Source organism: Trachypithecus francoisi, unplaced genomic scaffold (assembly GCF_009764315.1).
Source record: "Trachypithecus francoisi isolate TF-2019V2 unplaced genomic scaffold, Tfra_2.0 Lachesis_group8, whole genome shotgun sequence".
Lineage (NCBI taxonomy): Eukaryota > Metazoa > Chordata > Mammalia > Primates > Cercopithecidae > Trachypithecus > Trachypithecus francoisi.
The window spans coordinates 112,069,949-112,089,535 of record NW_022681473.1 but is presented as its reverse complement, the minus strand read 5'-3'; the positions used below and the strand labels follow the sequence as shown (position 1 = coordinate 112,089,535).

Below are 19,587 nucleotides of genomic sequence, written 5' to 3'. Positions count from 1 at the left end.
AAAGATCAAAAACAGAAAAGAAAAAAGAAAACCCTTGCAGAAGGTATGCGTGTAAATGAAAGGCCCAAGATGTTAATTTATTCGCTGCAGAGTGGAGTCGGAGGCCGCGGACGGAAGCTGTGGGGCCCGAGGCTTCTTCGCACTGGGTCCTTGGGGAGCACAGAGCCGCAGCCCGCGGAGGGCGCATAGAGAGGACCAAACCTCCCACAGCCTAGAAAGGCTCCAGCGCGGCAAGAAGGCGGGGAGAGCGATCGCTTCCGGTTCCGGACGCAAAGGCCCCACGTGTTCCGACCCGCTAGGCCCCGCGCGGCTCGGATCCGGCGGCGCTATTTCGGTCGGGAGTGGGTGGGAGAGAAGCCGGGGCAGGGGAGGAGCCGCTGGAGCTGTCGGAGCCGTGAGTCCTGAGTGGGCTGGGCCCGGCCGGGCTGGACCGGGCCGGACCAGATCGGGCAGAGCCGGGCAGGGCGGGGAGGAGGGGGAGGGACCGGAGACCCCGCCCCCCAGAGCCTGGGGAAATCGCTGTGTCCTGGGGAAGGGGTGGCGGCGGTGTACTGAGGGGGCTGAGACGTTGTGGTCTCTGTGTTTTCTGGTGGCCGGAGCCAGTGTCTCCGGGGACACGGATGGCGCTCCTGGCTTCCTTTCCTTTCCAGCCACCGCCCTCCGCCCCCTCCTGGGGCCTGCAGAAATGTAGTTAGTCCGTACCTCGTACCTCCTAACGCTACCGCGCAAACTGTCCCCCCGGAACCGAGGGAGGAGTGATCTAGGCCCCTTTATTTTCCGCAGCCTTTTCTCACCCCTCCTCATATTGCTTAAGATCGTCTCCGTGCGCTCCTTGCCCCGGCGAGCCGCATCTCCTTACACCACTAAGCCCCTCTCAGTCCCCAGCACACACTCAGGTACACTCAGCCATGATCTTATCACCTGTGATGATAGTAGTCCTTGGCGTCCATTTGGCCGGTGGCTTTTCAGCTGCCACTGTGACAGACCCTGAGCTTCCCCTCAAGCCAGTAACTGCTGTCTCCTCTTGCAACTTTCCTCACCTGCCACTCCTAACAGCCAGTTTTGGCACCTCTTCTCGGCACCAGCGTTACTTTTAGCAGGGGTATACCTACTTCTTGAGTGTCTTGACTAAAAGTTTGTTAGTTTGTGTGCCATGGATAGGCTGCGTGCCTTCAAAAAGATGTCAGTCTAATTTTTGTTTTTCTGAACAATGAATGTTCTCATCTAGGCCCTTTGATAATCCTGTCTGCCTTGGGGTCTGTACTGACCTCCGCGGAGGGAGACTCTTAGACCCAGCCTTTCTTAGACAACCTTGGTACTGGGGAGCAGTGCCACATCCCAGGCTCTCACTTAGAGACTGGGCTTAGAACTGTTGCTTTTTCTCTGTCCACGCTCTGCAGGTGACACCCAGGGCAGCTACACTCAGAAGTCACAAGGAATGCTAGTGGAGCCCCTCATCCCTCCCAGCTTCTCTTCCAAGCTGCCCGGTGGGGCTTGATCCAGGAAGCTACTTCAGAAAGGTTGTGGGATAGCCGTGGGAGGTTTGTTGGTGGGAAGCGTGTGAATGCGGAGCAGTCTTGGATAACTTTTTGCTGTTACTATCTAGCATAAGAGGGTGGGCAGGGTTGGAGAGAGGACAGGAATTATTCCTCCTGGGACCAGACACCTGGGATTCATCATCTTTCACCCTTTCTCCTCCAGCTATACCCTTTTTGTACTCTGTGTATATACTATATTGCAGTAGACAATCATTCCAAGGGTACAACAAGGTTTACTACAATGTGAGGGACTCAGCCATTGCAAATTGTACAGATGAGGTAAGTTAAAGGTTTACATTTTTTTCCCCAGTAAATTTGGCACAGATTTAAAAAGTGAAACAGTTCTAGATCCCTTGCTTTTCCTGTTCTCTCACCAGCAAACCCTTTAATTTGGCCAGCAATGGCTTTCTGCATGAACGCCAGATTCACTTCATTTGCTAGGTGGTGGTTCTCAGACTTACTGTAAGCACCTGAAGGGCTTGTTAAACACGCCAGATTCACTTCATTTGCTAGGTGGTGGTTCTCAAACTTACCATAAGCACCTGAAGGGCTTGTTAAACACGCCAGATTCACTTCATTTGCTAGGTGGTGGTTCTCAAACTTACTATAAGCACCTGAAGGGCTTGTTAAACACATATTGCTGGGACCCACCCCTATAGTTTCTGGTAATAGGTCTGTGCTGGGGCTTGAGAATTTGTACTTCTAACAAGGCTCAGGTACTGATGCTGCAGATCTGGGTTCTTCACTTTGAGAACAACTACCTTTTGACCAAATGTGATACATCTTGCAGTAGGTTGGGGTTCAGAATACCTTTGAGTACTTCTGTGTTGGAAACTAGTAATCCGATCTTTGGTGGATAATCACTTAGGTCTGAATATTTTGTTCGCAAAATTAAGAAAGCATACCTAAAAAAATGCTATATGCCAACTTTGAGGTGAAGTATTGATGAGTTCTTCCCCTTGATTTTCTTAATTCTCTTGATAGGGGCCTCACATTTTGATCGTATATATTACACCGGTATTCTGGGCTTTTGCTGTGAATTCCTAGCATTGCTAAAATCCTGCTATTTCTTAACTACCTGTTAAGTTCCTCAAGGTCAGAGCTGCTTTTTTTAATCTTTCTCTGCCCAGTACCTTGAATTGTGTGGGACACTCAATTGACGCTCAGTAGATATTTCTGTATTGAACTCCATCCCTTGTCCTCCTCCCTTCTTGATGTTTTTCTCCACTGACCTTATGCTACACAGTACAGCAGGACATGATTATGCCACCTGATTACCCCCAAGAGATTGGAATAAATGCTAATGCCAGATTCCTATAGCTATCCCTGTGAATGGTTTATTCCCCCGGAGCCCTGACACCTGCTGATTTCTGAATTTTCAGTGCTTCTGTAATATGTACAAGTTGGGGGAGGAAAAATAGAAAGCTTAATAAAACTCAACATGCATTTATTAAACACCTTTTCTACCAAGGGCTTGACAAAGTGGTAGGCACTGGGAATAGAAAAATGAGTAAGGAGACCCTTGCTCTCGAGGCAGGGCTCTCAGGGGGGAGACAGACGTTAAGCCATGCCCACGGCAAGAATGACTTCTGGGATTCCTTCTTTGGATCATGATTTAGTCTTCAGTGGAAACCTGGTGCTCCTCAGCTTCCTCTGGTTCAACAGGCAGGGATCCCATCCCTTATCTCCTCAAATGTTAAGGGAGCCTTGAGCAAAGCCAGAAGGAAGTCATCTAGATGTAGAACGGGATATCTACACAGGGTGTGTTAATGACAAAGCTAGAAACATAGTAAATGACTTTTGAATTTACTGCCATTATGAATTATCTGTAGCAACACCTCAGGTCAGCTCTGTTATATATGTTATTTCCCATTAAATGATGGTTACTCTGACTATCTGATTGGCATTGATTATGTTCATTGTAGGAATTGCATACATCTAGTTTAACTCTGGCTGTCAAATGAGAGCAGTTGCTCTCATCAGGATTGGTGTCAGGTTTGATATCCCCTCCTTTTCCTGCTTCAGGTTAATTTGTGATGTTCTGTTTTAAACTGAGGCATATAGCGTGACTTGCTTTATTTAGGCCAGTAACTGCTTTGGGGTAGTTTTCCTGAAGGTTAAAAAGCCTAGCTTCATGATGGAGGTTAATCAACATGACCATGATGGACAGGTGTATAAATCTGACCTCCTAAAAGTCTTTGAGGCTGAGTGCAGTGGCTCACACCTGTAATCCTAACACTTTGGGAGGCCAAAGCCGGCAGATCACTTGAGCCCAGGTATTTGAGACCAGCCTGGGCAACATGGCAGGACCCTGTCTCTACAAAAAATTTAAAAATTAGCTGGGTGTGGTGGCATGTGCTGTAGTCCCAGATACTCAGGAGGCTGGGGTGGGAGGATGGCCTGAACCTGGGAGGCAGAGATTGCAGTGAGTTGTGATCTTGCCACTGCACTCCAGTCGTAGCAACAGAATAAAACCCTATCTCAAAACTTAAAAATCTTTGTTTGGCCCCTCGCTCTCCTCAACCCTTGAGTAAATCTCTCTCAGCATCCTAGGCTGATACATTATGGCCCAAATATTCAACAGAGATGGTGTATATCCTTGTTCCTCTCAAAACTCATCAACATCAAAAAGCTGCTTCAGTTCTCTACCTTTAGATAAAGAATCAACCCAAGATTCAACATGAGCTGCTGTGACTTGTCCAAAATGACACCTCTTTACAACATAGAGCAGGGGACAGAACACAGGTCACCCTCCCCTGAAGGCAGCTATCTACTGTCTAACATTACCTCCTAGGCCTGCCGTATATAACCATCAAAAACTTTAAGAATAAAGTGAATTGTTACAATTTTTCTTTTTCATTTTTGGGTTTACATTTACTCTCAATGACATGTTTATTCCCACCTAATATCTGGAGGCTAACCACAAAATCTGCAGCATTTCCAGGCAGAAGATGCTTGTGTCTTAGCATCCACTGACTTCCCTGTACCACCTACTACATACTTAACCTCTTTTTCTTTCTTCCTGTCTTCCCTTTCTCTATACCTTATTCTCTTTCTTTGGTACCTATTGTAACAAGTTTTGAACCATTTCTCCCCTCACTACTCAAATATCACTTTTATGAAAGGGGGAAAAAAAAAACGTAGGTGGCAAAAATATTTTACAAAAACAGTTTTAAACATGGTCTGAAGCATACTGGTCATGTGTTAGAAGGCCAAAAGCCAGGGAATTCACTCCCTTTCATTCATTGTGCCATCTAGGTTAAGTTTTCATAGGTCTTCTTGGTACACTGAGTTTGCCTCAGATTGTGTCCTGCCAGTTACAGGGAGTGGAGAGGGTTTTGATATATTGGTAATTAGAAGCGTTGCTGATACGGTCTTCGGTGGGAGAATGTGTGTTTAAAGTTCCTTCTCATCTGTATTCCAACATTTTCATTTAATCCTACTTCATAAAGTGCCTCCAAAGCAAGGATTGTTTTTTGGTTTAGCATGGCTTCTTTGATATAACAATAGATAAAGATTTTCCTTATGCCATCTATTTTTTTGTAATTATGATGAAGTAAAGAACTGTTTGCTTGTTTATCATTTAAATCTTGCCTTCTTCCCAAAAGGATTTCGAATAGCTTGAAGGAAAATGAATAAAATATATTGAGCACCTACCCTATGCCAGACTCTATGCTGAAGGATTTCTATAGGTTATTTCATTTACTCCTTAAAACAACCACATGAGATAGGTAGTATTAGTCGCATTTTTGGGGATAAGACTGAGGCTTAGGGAAATTGTGTTACAAGGCTAATGAGCGAGGTCAGGGATTCAAACCCAGTGCTCCAAGGTCCCTAACCGTTACGTGGAAAGCTTAGATAAGCGCTTGTACATAGGACAATTAAGAATAAAAGAATATCTCCATTAGAAGGATTGTACTGGGCTAATCTTTTGTTTTAAAGAACAGCAACAGCATTGGAAAAGAGCGGTTAACAGTTTTTATTAGTCAATTTCTATTCTAGAACACTGAGAGGAGCTATTGACAGGCCCTGGTTAGCCCCAGCAAGTAGCCATATTAAAATTCCCAAATTATAGGCCTGCATTAAGGTATAAAATAAGAATGGGGACTGGAAGGGATATAAATATCTGCTAAATATAATAATTTCAGTTCTAATCACTGTTTTCTTCTGAGGATTGTTTTCCAGTAAATAGGAAGATCACTGTCTCTCCTTTAAGTTGACAGTATATGACTACAGACTTTGTCATTTAGGGTCCAGAAAGATCATCCTAGCTAGTAGCGTTTTAAGGTAGAGAACTAGATATTCTTTCATTGCCTGTGGTTTTCTGTTCTTGTAAGAGAATTGACCTTGGGTCTTCACTGCCACGTGATACCTTCAGATAAGGGGCAGAGACAGCTGGCCTGAGGAGTGTGTGAAAGTCTTACCTTCAAGGCTCCTCTCCAGTCTCGTGCATCCTAGGAATACTCAAGACACTAGGTTGTGTCTTTGCAGATATTGTTTCAGTGTCTTCTGGAACCAAGTCTCTTACTGAATCCTGGCCTGGTTTCATAATCTCTCTATTCTCTTTATAGTTTTTATCTTACTCTGGAACTCTTCCAAGGACAGAAATTGAAGAAAGGTATTAGAATAGCAAAGGCAACAAATTGCAAGGTATACTTGTGGCATAGCACATCCCATTCATTATAGAATAAAAACGCAACATCTGTTTTCTGCCTCTAATATTAATACTTGACATTTGCACAACACATTTTGGTTCATAAAGCTCTCACATCTCAGATAATCACTGAGTTAGGAGACTGGTCTTGTGTATGTTACTTCACGAAACCCTCAGGGACGCTCCAGTTTCTTGGGGATCTGGGGCTGGGATGTACATCTTTGGATACCCAGTTTGGTGCTATGCACAGCACTGCTGTATCTCCTTCATTTCCCGTCTCTTACCCCACCAAGACTCCTTCCTTCATTCCTTCGATTGCTGATCTGTTTTCCTTCGTCTTCCTAGGCTGCCAAAGTAAATGCAAAACAAGCAACAGAAATCTTAGCTTGTGATTTCTGAAGGGCGTTTTTAAATGGCCAGTTTGGTGTGGCACTGTTATATGTTCTTTTTTCTTTGGAGAGCAAAGCCCTCTGAGAGAGCAGGAACTCTTCTGTCAATGCATACGTTGTAGGATCCATACTGTGGAATCTCTTGTACCTAGTGCTGCATGAAAACAATGAGGATTCCAAGTCTACTTCACTGGACGTCGGTTCTCAAATTTTTAAGATACTAGAAGTCCTTTATTATTAAGCCAAAAGACCCTAGATATTAATTCCGTCTTCCAGGGGTAGGAGTTGGGGTGAGGGTTGGAAAGCTTTATCTGGATAAATAATCAGTATTGTAGTTCCATTTATTTCATGTCTGATTTTGTGCTTATTAAAATTGATTTGAATCCTCAATGGAAAATGATTTTTTTTTTCAAATGCCCAGTGTTGTGTGACTTGCATTTGGATTATTCCTAGTGCAACCTGAAGATTTCTTGTGATGAGTTGTGGTTCCATCACCTTGGGAACCACTAAGAGAATTCTGTTTTACTCACAATCCAAACAATAAATGTTTTTTTCCCTGTGTATGCCTTTATCCAGCACACAGTTTGCTAGACTTATGGATGAATATGGGTTAATATGACATGGTATCTATCTTTCTGGAAACAGACTTTTAAAACCTTACTAAGCGTTCTCTGCATTCATCAGATATGAAGTGAATGCCTGGTGCATGCCAGTCATCGAGCTGGGCACAGCATGTCCCTGCCCTCAGAGCTTTACAGTCCAGTGAGTTCAACAGATGAACAATTTTGATGACACAAAAAATAAACACGTGCATGCTGTGATGGGGGAGATACAAGTTCCTTTGGAAGCATCATCTGGGAGGACCAGGGAAGGCATCTTGGAAAAACTGAGATCTGAAAGATGGGTCGAGTTAACCACATGAAGAGAGTGGAGAAGGGTACTTCAGACAGGGTGCACAGCATCAGGAAAGCCCAGGGAGGGTATAGAAAAGAAAGAACAGTAATTCGAGCAGTGGCTTTCAATGGGAGTGGCAGTTATGGAAGGAAAGAGAGGTAGCAGGGACCAGGTTTTGAAGGGCTTTGTGTATCCTATTTTAAGAAGTTTAAAATTTAACCTAAGGTCACGGGAAGCCATTGGCAGATTTTGTACGTTAGGAAGTTCACCACTTACCTACTTGGAGTATTGCAGGTGAAGCTAATGTGGATGGGCCTCCTGCCCATTATTAAATCCTGTTCCTGTCTGCCCCTGCTGTCTCTCCCTATCTCTCTGTCTCACAAAAGCTAAAGGAAAGCATATAGGTTCCAGAAGGAAAAAGAAATAACCACTAGAAGAGTAAGTATAAGCTGACTTCACTAAGGCCCAGTGAGATTCCAAACCAAAATAAGGTTTCTAGGGTTTGAGCTTTTAATACTGGTACTCCAACAGGGAGACAGGACTTGGGGAGCTGACGCTGTGTGAAAGTTACAGAACTGAGCAGCCTGCAAACCTGGACGTTTGAACATCTTCCCACTGACCCAGGAAAAGTACAAGGAAGTAGGTTCTCCAGAGCCTTGGGTAGGCCAAACATTACTTGAAGGCATCGGTCTAAGTAATACACAAAAACGTTATTCAGGAACACTGAGAAATTAACATAAAAACTGATTTGGCCAGGCACCGTGGCTCAGCCTGTGGTAACAGTGCTTTGGGAGGCCAAGGTTGGAAAATCACTTGAGGCCAGGAGTTCCAGGCTGTAGTGAGCTGTGATTGCACTACTGCCCTCCAGCCTGGGCAACAGAGGGAGAGTCTTAAAAAAGCAAATTGTCCAAGATCATTGAAACCATTAGCACTTAGGAAAAAACAAATGAAATTACATTCAAGGGCCTCACATTTAAATCCAGGGCTCTCGGGACTCCCAAAGCAAAAAGATGGGCATAAAATAAAAAATTACAAGCCACTTGAGAAAAGAAGTAAATCACCATGAGGTAGAGACAGCAGAGGAAAAATCGCACATGAAAATCAAGGAATTAGGGAGCTATCCAAAATAGACTATGAAAGTATGTTGCAAGTGATTGAGGATAATGAAAAAAAAATGTCATAAGAGCATGAATTAAAAGGGTTTTGAGAAAGAATGAAGATAATATGGTCATTGACTATAAACTCATTTGATGGGTAACAACAGATGAGACAGCTGTTAAGAGTGGATCAATAACCTTGAATGTGGATGTGAGGCAATTGTAGTACAACACAAAAAAGATTGAGAAATGACGGAGCCCTTAAACTGCTTGTGGACACTGGTCTGGAGGGGGACAGGATGAAGACAACCAGTCATAGAGGTTGAACGGAGTCATGTCTCCAATGTATCAGTGCCTGTTATGAGCCAGTGCTGTTGAGGAGCAGAGGATATTGTAATTTTTTTTAAAGTTCCTATTAATACCTTCTAGTGGGTCATAATGGCTCAACCGGGGGAATAGCAGTAGAGATGAAGAGATGGATTCAAAAGACATTTTTTAGAAGAGATGGATTCAAAAGACATTTTTTAGAAGGTGGAATTAACAGGATATGGTGAATAATAAAAAGATAGTAAAAGCATAATGGAGGAAACAATGGTTCTTCCTGTTACAATAGGAAGAGCTTTGGAGTAGAGTTTTATTCATTTTACAGGCATTTATTGTACACTTTATTATAGGTATTGGAGATTGATGGAAAATACTTCCTGACTTCAAAGAGTTTCACAGGAAAGATAAGCGATGGCTATGTAATATGACCGATACTGGGATAGAGAGGTGCCCAGGTCACTACGGGAGGACTTAGGTGATTTCTAACCATGTCTAAGAGTAGGGGAAATGGGATCAAAGAAAACATCTCAGAAGACATGAAGCCTGAGCTTATGTCTTGAAAAATTTAAAGTTTAACCTAAGCAAGGATAAAGAATCAGAAGAAACAGCGTGTTCAAAAGCTAAAGAACATGGGACTCATGTGCTTTGCATGTACGTATGTGTATGTGTGATGTCTGAAAGGATTGGAGAGGAGGGCGAAGAGAATAACAAGATGAACATCAACCTAATGTAGAATGCTTTGAAGTTTGTATTTCACTTAACAAGACAGCGGGGAGTGATGGAAGGATCTTAGATAGGAAAGGGACATGAGCACATTTGCCAGTAGCGCTTGTACTGGTCATAGTGGGAATGTGAAGGTGACAAATCTGGAGGCAGGTAGCTCACATTTGGAGGCAGTTACAGTCATCCAGATGAGAAGTGAGAGGGACCTAAGCTGTAAATCGTGGGAATAAAGAAGACAAGACCTGTTAAAAAGAAAGAACACACCATGTGGCGTGGAAAGGGGAAGGGTGGAGGGTAGTCTGTGCAGAAGGAACAACCTTCAAAAAGACATGGAGGGCTGAAAAGGCACCCTGTTGTAGGAAGATCAGCAATACATTTTTTATAACCAGATAACCAGGCAATACAGGGAAAACGTAGGATCTGAAGCTTGAAAAATAGCTTAGGGGCTAATTGTAAAGTGCTTCGTGTCATTCCCAGGATTTTGGAACTGATTTTACTAACATTAAAAAGGTTTTGTTTTAAAATATTGAGTAATACAGTTGGAACTATAATTTAGGAAGATAACCGCTGGTGCCATCGCTCTTCTAAGCAAAGATAGTAATACAGTTAATCCTTATAGTAAATTTATTAGATGAAAACCATTATTATCTCCCTTCTATAGACAGAGAAACCAGCATAAGGAGAATGAGAACTTGCCTATGGTCTCACTCTGGAAATACCTAGTAAGCGATAGAGCCAGGATTCAGACACAGGTAGCTTGACTCCAGAACTTTCGCTCATAACCTTACACACCTCCCTCATGGTTGGTGTCTCTCAACCATGGATACACTTTCGAACTGCATGTAGCATCTCTAAACATACAGTTACCTGGATTGACTGAATCAGAGTGTCTGAAAAATGTGTAATACTGTGTTTTGCAAAACCTCCACAGGTAATTCTGTTGCACTTTGCTCATAGTTGAGTACTGCAGGGATCTCAGGAAGTTAGAGCAGTAGTCCAGGCAGCAGATGATGAAGGGTGAAACTAAAGCGGTCTGTAGGAAGGAAGAGGAGGGAACCAATTTGGAGTCTTAAGAGATGGAATTGGCAGTATTCATGAAGTAGAAATGCAGTATTTTCTTGTGGAGTATGAACCTTGCCTAGGAAGGGGGATAGAGGACCACACCTTTAGTTGTGGACTGTCCTCTCCCAACTGGATGTGTTGATTTATGGTTATGGAGGTTGGGGAAAACAGGATTTAACCATTTGAAGAAGTTTGTATAGAGGATTATGGTTGAACTCAGACTGTTGTCTTTGTGTATAGTTTCATGCTTATACTCTTGTCTGTCTTTACTTCTCTATCCAGGGCCCTTGGGAGAAAATCCTCGCTGTGTCCAGGCTAAGGCTGGGGTCTAATGACAGTGTGAGCTCTAGATGGTGTGAGACCACCCCAAAACCAAGAAATGGCTACAGCCGTGGAGCCAGAGGACCAGGATCTTTGGGAGGAAGAGGGAATTCTGATGGTGAAACTGGAAGATGATTTCACCTGTGGGCCAGAGTCTGTCTTACAAAGGGATGACCCAGTGCTGGAGACTTCCCACCAGAACTTCCGACGCTTCCGCTATCAGGAAGCCGCAAGCCCTAGAGAAGCTCTCATCAGACTCCGAGAACTTTGTCACCAGTGGCTGAGACCGGAGAGGCGGACAAAGGAGCAGATCCTAGAGCTGCTTGTGCTGGAACAATTTCTTACTGTCCTGCCCGGAGAACTGCAGAGCTGGGTGCGGGGCCAACGGCCAGAAAGTGGCGAGGAGGCGGTGACGCTGGTGGAGGGTTTGCAGAAACAACCCAGGAGACCAAGGCGGTGGGTGAGGAGGGGGAGTCCTGATCTGTGTGATGTGGAGGGGGACTATTTGCTGGAAGCCTGGATTTGGGGGAGGGCTTGCAGGATCCCCATAAATTATGAGTGGGCTCTGCCCTTGGGTTGCTCATAGATCCATGAGCCCCATGGATTAGGGGGATGTGTGTGTATGAATGTGACTTTCTGGATTTTGGAACACCTGTGTAGGGACCATCTGAGGGGTCTCAGCCACCAAAGGGTCATGGCTTTGGTTTTCCCTTCTTTGAATGTTGAGCCTTGGGTTCCCGGAGAGGAGAATTTTGTGTCTTCCTCAAAGGTTCTCATAGATCCCCAGTCACAGATCCCCCTTCCTGGCTGGTCAGCTAGGGAAGCAGGCAGCAAGGAGAGCTACAGGTGGGACAGGTGGAAATGGGAAGGAGCCCTGGGTGACGGGGGCCAAGGCTGGGGGTGGTGAGAGAGCATGGCAGGCCTGCACATCCCCTGCCTCGTCCTGGGGAGGATAACCTTCAGCTCCTCCTTGCCTGCTCCGTTGGAACTGGAGTTTCCCCTCCTTGTCTGGGTCCCTCTGGGAGTGTTTTCTCTAGACATCTTCTCCTAAAATAAGCTCCCATGACAACCAAGAACTTCCTCCTGACTCCATGGTGACTGGAAGTTGGAATTATTCCCAGGTGACTGTCCATGTTCACGGCCAGGAAGTCCTGTCAGAGGAGACGGTGCATTTAGGAGCGGAGCCTGAGTCACCTGGTGAGCTACAGGATCCTGTGCAAAGCTCGACCCCCCAGCAGTCTCCTGAGGAAACCACACAGAGCCCAGATCGGGGGGCACCGGCAGAGCAGCGTCCACACCAGGAAGAGGAGCTCCAGTCCCTGCAGGAGAGCGGTGGGAAGCCTCAGCAGAAAGGGGAAATTGTGGCAGAAGGCAGGCAAGGAGGGGGACGTTTCTCCTGTACCAAGGAAGCTGGGTAGACTGCATGGAAAGAAATCACAGAATTCAGCATGTCAAGAGGAGACAGAACCACCAGCTAGAGTCCCCTAAAAACAGGGCCAAGCTTAAATAGCAGGTTGTTGCTTGTTCTCTTGGCATTCTGATGGTCTTATAGGTAATGGGTGTGGGATATGGGAGCTACCCTTAGGCCTGTTTCTTGGTTCCCATAATAGGAAGGATAGGGCCACCTTCTTACCAAAGATGGTGGGGGATGCCAAGATTTTTGTCCATTATTGGGGCACGCTGCATATTACTGACCTTTGCCTTCTTTTCTTCATAGAGGTCCCAGTGCCCCAGGAGCCAGACCTTCCTGCAGAGAGGAACTCTGGAGACTCAGAGATGGTTGCTCTTCTTTCTGCTCTATCACAGGTGTGCCCTAATTACCTCTGTACCACAGGGAGTTTGTTTGAAGAACCACTGGGCATTAGCCATACTAAACAGGTGAAGCAGGATGCACATTTACACTCTTGCCAGTTTTAAGCTCACAGTTCTACAGATGACTGGAAGGGGAGGAAAAAGGGGAGGAGATAATGAGATAAATTATCGTACCCTCTATTGGATCCATAGGTGCCAACGCCTGTTTATTTGCCATTGACTAGAAAAGCTGACAAAATGAGATTATTTTGTAACACTCCAGTATAACTTCGAAGTTGTCAAATGAGGGTTTTTTAGTTTTTTTAAGGAATAAATCTGATAGTCATTTGTAAGTATGACAGACTGTACTGCTGAGACATTTAGGAAGTATTCATCATGGTCAAAGCCCTGCAGCTAAGCCGTGTGGCTGGAGAAAAAGAAATAGAATTCATGTATGATTTTAGATTGTAATCTAACTGAGGAAAAAAGTCTTGTTTTGGCTATAGAGTGTAGAAACTATTGAAAGTGATTAGAGTCGTTCGGGAAAGTTTACTAGAAAAGATAAATTTTGCAGAAATGTGTGTAGCATTAAAGTGTCAAGTAGGGATGATGATTTTTAAGACCTTTCCTAAATTTTAAACAGTACCTTAAAGAAGAAGAACATAAGGTGGTCCTCAGGGAAAGTGATGGAGTTGGAGGGGGCAGGGCCAGTGCAGGACGCTAGGGGACACATAGCTCCCCTGAGAATGAGTTTAAGTCGCCTGCCACTTGAGCTCCTTTCATCTCCTAGATGGAGTCTTCCTATTGGGTGACTTTCAACAGGTACAAAATGCGAGGCTACCTGTAGCGTCACATTTTGATGAAATCCTTATGTGGTTTCAGGGACTGGTAACGTTCAAGGATGTGGCCGTATGCTTTTCCCAGGACCAGTGGAGTGATCTGGACCCAACACAGAAAGAGTTCTATGGAGAATATGTCTTGGAAGAAGATTGTGGAATTGTAGTCTCTCTGTGTAAGGAATTTCAAGTATTCTAGAGTATTCTAAGCCCAGAGATCTTTTTCCTGCTGGAAATTTTGGGGGATCTTAGACCTTAGATTGTATGCAGTGAACTTCTCTTATGCCCTCCCCACCAATAAAATGGAGGGATTAGGTGCAAAATATGGTGTCCTTTCAAGTAAAAGATAAATGTTTGGAAATGGAAACCTCTAATAGGGAAACAGACTTGTAATATTACAGCTTTAGTGCAGAAATATTTGAAGTAAGCACATGAGTGTTAAAACAAGAGTTGGAGATAATCTTTCTTGAGTATGGAAAAAGAGGATAAGGTGTACAACGGTGTAATTATTGAGTTGCAGGTGAAAACCACAAGAAAGACAAGAGATATGCAGTCCTTGGTTAAAAGTACACAAACTAAAGAGATGAAAGATTTCATGACCTGAGCTAGCTATGTATTTGCTCCACAACCCACCAAATAGAAAAGGTCCACTCTTAACACAGGGAATTGTTGAGCCAATCGTGATATCCTATTTTCCCTCTCTTGAGCAGCATTTCCAATCCCCAGACCTGATGAGATCTCCCAGGTTAGAGAGGAAGAGCCTTGGGTCCCAGATATCCAAGAGCCTCAAGAGACTCAAGAGCCAGAAATCCTGAGTTTTACCTACACAGGTGAGGATTGACAAAAAGGGTCTTACCCACCCTGAGCCGGCAGTTCCTCTAGGCAGTGCTTCTCTCTCTCTGTAGGGCCCCGCTCTCATCAGTTCTTCTAACATGTCAGCCAGTACTGCTTTCTCCTTCTGACAGCCATTTCTTCTGTCATTTCCCTCCTCTTTTCTCCTCCCATCATTTGTCTGATAGCAATGTAATACAAAAGGGTGAAAGAAAAATGCTAACTTCTGGAATTGCAGATATACCATTTACTGTACAATTCCCTTAAACCCTCAATTCTCAGTCTCTGCATTTACAAAATGAAGATTATATTTCTGCATACCAAGGTTTGCTGATAGCATAACAATATGAGAAAGTGCTTGGCACAGGCCAGGCATTCCATTGAGTCTTGCTGTCTGAAACCCCTTTTTAAAAATGTCCCCATTGGGTAGAAGGCATTGTTGCCACTACAATGACCCCTTTTTTCCTCTCACTCTTTCTACAGGAGATAGGAGTAAAGATGAGGAAGAGTGTCCGGAGCCGGAAGATCTGAGTTTGGAGGATATACACAGGCCTATTTTGGGAGAACCAGAAATTCACCAGACTCCAGATTGGGAAATAGTCTTTGAGGACAATCCAGGTGGACTTAATGAAAGACGATTTGGTACAAATATTTCTCAAGTGAATAGTTTTGTGAACCTTCGGGAAACTACGCCCATCCAGCCCCTGTTAGGGAGGCATCATGACTGTTCTGTGTGTGGAAAGAGCTTCACTTGTAACTCCCATCTTGTTAGACACCTGAGGACTCACACGGGAGAGAAACCCTATAAATGTATGGAGTGTGGAAAAAGTTACACACGAAGCTCACATCTTGCCAGGCACCAAAAGGTTCATAAGATGAACACGCCTTATAAATACCCCCTAAACCGGAAGAATTTGGAAGAGACCTCCCCTTTGACCCAGGCCGAGAGAACTCCATCTGTGGAGAAGCCCTATAGATGTGATGATTGTGGAAAGCACTTCCGCTGGACTTCAGACCTTGTCAGGCATCAGAGGACACATACAGGAGAAAAACCCTTCTTTTGTACTATTTGTGGCAAAAGCTTCAGCCAGAAATCTGTGTTAACAACACACCAAAGAATCCACCTGGGAGGCAAACCCTACTTGTGTGGAGAGTGTGGCGAGGACTTCAGTGAACACAGGCGGTACCTGGCGCACCGGAAGACGCACGCTGCCGAAGAGCTCTACCTCTGCAGCGAGTGCGGGCGCTGCTTCACCCACAGCGCAGCGTTCGCCAAGCACTTGAGAGGACATGCCTCAGTGAGGCCCTGCCGATGCAACGAATGTGGGAAAAGCTTCAGTCGCAGGGACCACCTTGTCAGGCATCAGAGAACACACACTGGGGAGAAACCATTCACATGCCCTACCTGTGGGAAAAGCTTCAGCAGAGGCTATCACTTAATTAGACATCAGAGGACTCACTCAGAAAAGACCTCCTAGCTAGGTCCCCATGTGAGGAGATCTGCTTTCAGCCCTCACCTAAGGGAGGTGAGGAATAGGGAAAGCCCTCTTGTCTGCCTGGGAAGACCTTTTTGAGGGAGTCTCCCTGACCTGCCCAGATCTGACATCACCTCTTCCTGCAACTAAATACAAGCCTGGGCAGAACCTCTCTATCTTCTTCTACACCTTGAGGGGATGTTTCATCCAAAGTACAACCTGAATTGAGGCTTCTCCTTCACTGGAGTGCGCCTGCCTCTACCTCATGGGTATAAAGTAGGAGAATTAAGAGACTTAAGAGGTTGTGGTTACTGTATCGTCCAAAAAATAGGCTGTTACATATCCTAAAGACTGCTCAGCAGCTTCAGGTTGAAAGTGGCCAAGGACAGCCCCTTAGGTTTGGGAAGGGACCAGCCTGAAGGATTCTGTCTTTAGTGGGGTCAAATCTTAAAGCACACAGCTCTGAACTCAAGACAGGAGATTTGCGTCCTGATGGCTTTGCCACACATTCACAGGATAACTGTATAGATCCCTCGCTGTCTGATTCACTTCTTACCATGCACTTTCCTTTGATGCTGAGGAGAAATGGAAGTGGGCGAAAAATCTCAAGGCTGCTTCACGTGGACCTTGTCAAGCTGCTCCCTCCCCCAATGTCAAATTTTGTTACCAGGTGCCAAACTGCTAGAAAGGAGGGCCTAGTCAGAAGCCTCTTTCCATACGAGTTCTGGTTTTGTTTTTAATATTTTTTTCTATTAAAATACTCATGCATTTAACCTTCCCATTATTCAGCCAGTCTCTTAGTTTCGTCCCTAGCACTTCTACTGCAAGTGAGGTGGTAGCGTTTGAGTACTTACTGAGTAAAGCGTATTCGGTCATAATGAAATCATTCACATTGCCTCATATGCACAAGCCCACCAACCCCTTCACAGCCGCATCACAGGGGCGGTGTGAGTAAGGGGATTTGGGAACAGTGTCAAGTTACAAAGGCACTGTAACAATTACAGAATCATGATTGCCATAGGCCGCTTTATTTACATGAAGACAACTGGAAAACGGCTAAGACCAAATTGTGGAAAGTCAGAAAAAGCTGTTGCTGGCAAGACCATCAAGACTATTCTCCTGACACCCTGTTCCCATCATCCCTGACTGAGTACTCTGACATCATGGAAAGTGTTGAACCTGGGACCCCGAGGAATTCACCAGGAGTAAATGGCTTTCATGTATTTGTGTTGTTTGCTTTTTCTTAATGTGATTTTATGTTCCTATAACTAAGAACTAAAAAGTAGCATCTCATAATGGCCCAAGGATCTCTGTTGCAGTTAAAGGTTCCTTGGAGATGAGGCTAAATAATTGTGACCCTCACCTGCTCTGATTGTGGGAGTGGCAAGAACTGGGGAGACGTCCTCCTTAAGTGGAGCACAGGGTATGGGGTTAAAGCATGAGAGGGAGAGTCTTCTGTGCCTGGTTTCTTCTCCTCTGTCTCATAATGCATTATGGGCCAGAGGAATAGGGGAGGATTAATAAGACTCCAACCCTAATGGCCCAACAGGGAAATTCTCATTTTGGTCAATGATTCTGATGGACTGGTTTGGTTTTAATACCAGTCAGCCGTTGTCCTTCTGGAAATATATATATGAAATAAATAAAGGTAACACTTGCAGCCAAGTTCCCTGGTTTCTGGGACTTCCCATCTTACCTGTTCCTTTTTCCAGGGCTACAGTGTCCTGATACTTCTGAGGGTGATTCATACTCAAATCTGGGAGTACAGAGTATTTTTCTATGAGGAAAGGAAGGCTTGGGATGATTAGCAGACTCCGGTAAAATATATGCACTCTGAGTTAAGAACCAAGCCTGGAGTTTGCAGAAGATACTGTCCTAATATGCAGGCATTTCTAAACTATATATCTAAGCCTAAGCACAGCTTGTCCTGGGTGAAATGTCACAGCCACAAAAGATAATTTCTCCTAGCTCATACTTAACCATTTATAAAGACTGATAAAATTCTGGCAGTGACAGAACAAATTGACTTTTTAATTTTTTTTATCTGCATCATTCCAATAAATGAAAATCTGTCAAGAGTTCTACATGAGGGAAAGCTTGAGAGCCTGATCCAGTTTGTTGGAATGTCAAATAGCCATATTGCTGAGCTCCCTGCAGAGTTTCATAGGCTGACACTAAATCTCTGGTCCGTTCTGTAAATTACTGAGTTTTTTGAGGTTCTTGGAGGGACATGATGTCTCCCAAATCGGAATAATCAGAACCACAGTTTGCAGCAGCAGGAAAGAAGCAGTGCAGCTGAGCATGAGCAGGGAGGTTGGAGCACAGGGTGTGTATTCAGAGGGGTCCTCTCTAGTATCTTGTGAGCAGTAGAATTCTAGCATCCTTGAATACTATACTAAGTAAGTTTCTGAGGGAGAAAACGGTGGGATTTTTAAGGTATTATTTGGAGGAAGTTAATAAGCTACTTAGTTAATGGAATTGCCAGGTTGTTGGAAATGTGCTAATGAAGTATGACTTTAAAAATGATAATATAAGGATACTTGACCAGATAATTTAGGAATAACCAAGAAATATTTAACCTCTTCACCACAGTCCCAAGAGAAATAAATTCCCAAGAGATAAAGTCAAAATACATTTTTATTATCTGAGACTTGGGCCTCATATTCCACAGCAGAATCTGGTAACCTCAGATGAACTCCATGGAGAATTTCATAAATCAGATTAACACCAAGGTACTAAAATCAAAACCCACCAAGAAACCTGTTGCCCTCTTCAAAGCACAACTGAAGTAATGGATCTAATAGAAGATACATTATTTCCACTGAGCAGTAGAGTAGAAGAGGAACAAAAGCCCAGAGATGGCAGAGAAGGTGTTCGAGTCCCCTTCAGTCAAGGCAGCAGCCTCTGGACCACCCTGCCACATGCGAAAAATGGGATAATATTTAATAAATGAATCACTTAAAATTTTTTTTGATTCACCAGACTGGCTGGAAGGACAGTAATCCAAATGAGAGTTAACAGTTCCATGGTAGTTTCTAGAATGAAAGCTGAACTGAGAAACAGTAACTGATGGGCAGGTTAATAATTTGGTACCCTTCCACACCGGTGTTTGATTGTTTGTTGTGAGACAGAGTCTCGCTCTGTCGCCCAGGCTGGAGTGCAGTGGCGCGATCTCGGCTCATTACAAGCTCCGTCTCCTGGGTTCATGCCATTCTCCTGCCTCAGCCTCCCAAGTAAGCTGGGACTACAGGCACCCAGCACCATGCCCAGTTGATTTCTTGTAATTTTGGTAGAGACAGGGTTTCACCATGTTAGCCAGGATGGTCTCAATCTGACCTTGTGATCCGCCCGCCTCGGCCTCCCGAAGTGCTAGGATTACAGGCATGAGCCACCGTGCCTGGCCCCACACCAGTATTTTTAAAATAGTTTGTTTTACCTCTAGCATCTTCCCTCGGCTGACCTAAATAGTCCAGCCACAATAGATGAGAGAAATATACCTACAATTATTTCCATCTCCTTACATTTCTAGTGATGTTGGCTGACTGACCCACTAATCTAGTTTATGGGAGAGGGAAAAACAAAGAGCCACAAACGGGATACCCAACCCATGTGATCACTAACCTTTACTGTGGCAAAGTAACTGATACAATGT

The 19,587-nt window shown here is 44.5% G+C and overlaps 1 protein-coding gene across 5 annotated transcripts; it reads left to right on the top strand.

The window, feature by feature from the left end:
- Window positions 1–259: 259 nt before the first annotated feature.
- ZNF202 (zinc finger protein 202) lies at window positions 260–17,600 on the top strand. 5 transcript variants are annotated; one of them, XM_033204729.1, is made up of 9 exons: window positions 269–394; window positions 1,401–1,520; window positions 1,702–1,817; window positions 10,964–11,462; window positions 12,124–12,334; window positions 12,720–12,808; window positions 13,676–13,805; window positions 14,340–14,459; window positions 14,944–17,600. In XM_033204729.1, exons 4-9 carry the CDS (start codon window positions 11,061–11,063, stop codon window positions 15,936–15,938), a joined length of 1,947 nt encoding a protein of 648 aa, XP_033060620.1. In that variant the 5' UTR covers window positions 269–394; window positions 1,401–1,520; window positions 1,702–1,817; window positions 10,964–11,060; the 3' UTR covers window positions 15,939–17,600. The 5 variants fall into 5 exon arrangements, with proteins under 5 accessions (XP_033060621.1, XP_033060620.1, XP_033060623.1 ...); XM_033204730.1 differs by lacking the exon at window positions 1,702–1,817 and having other exon boundaries at window positions 260–394; XM_033204732.1 differs by having other exon boundaries at window positions 271–394; window positions 1,401–1,817; window positions 10,964–11,458.
- Window positions 17,601–19,587: the final 1,987 nt, after the last annotated feature.

Bases quoted from the DNA above. Each gene is read 5' to 3' on its own strand.
- ZNF202 (XM_033204730.1), top strand. From the start codon at position 11,061: ATGGCTACAGCCGTGGAGCCAGAGGACCAGGATCTTTGGGAGGAAGAG. The intron at 12,335-12,719 runs GTGGGAAGCCTC...TTTTCTTCATAG, and splicing joins CCAGTCCCTGCAGGAGAGCG to AGGTCCCAGTGCCCCAGGAG. The intron at 12,809-13,675 runs GTGTGCCCTAAT...ATGTGGTTTCAG, and splicing joins TTCTTTCTGCTCTATCACAG to GGACTGGTAACGTTCAAGGA.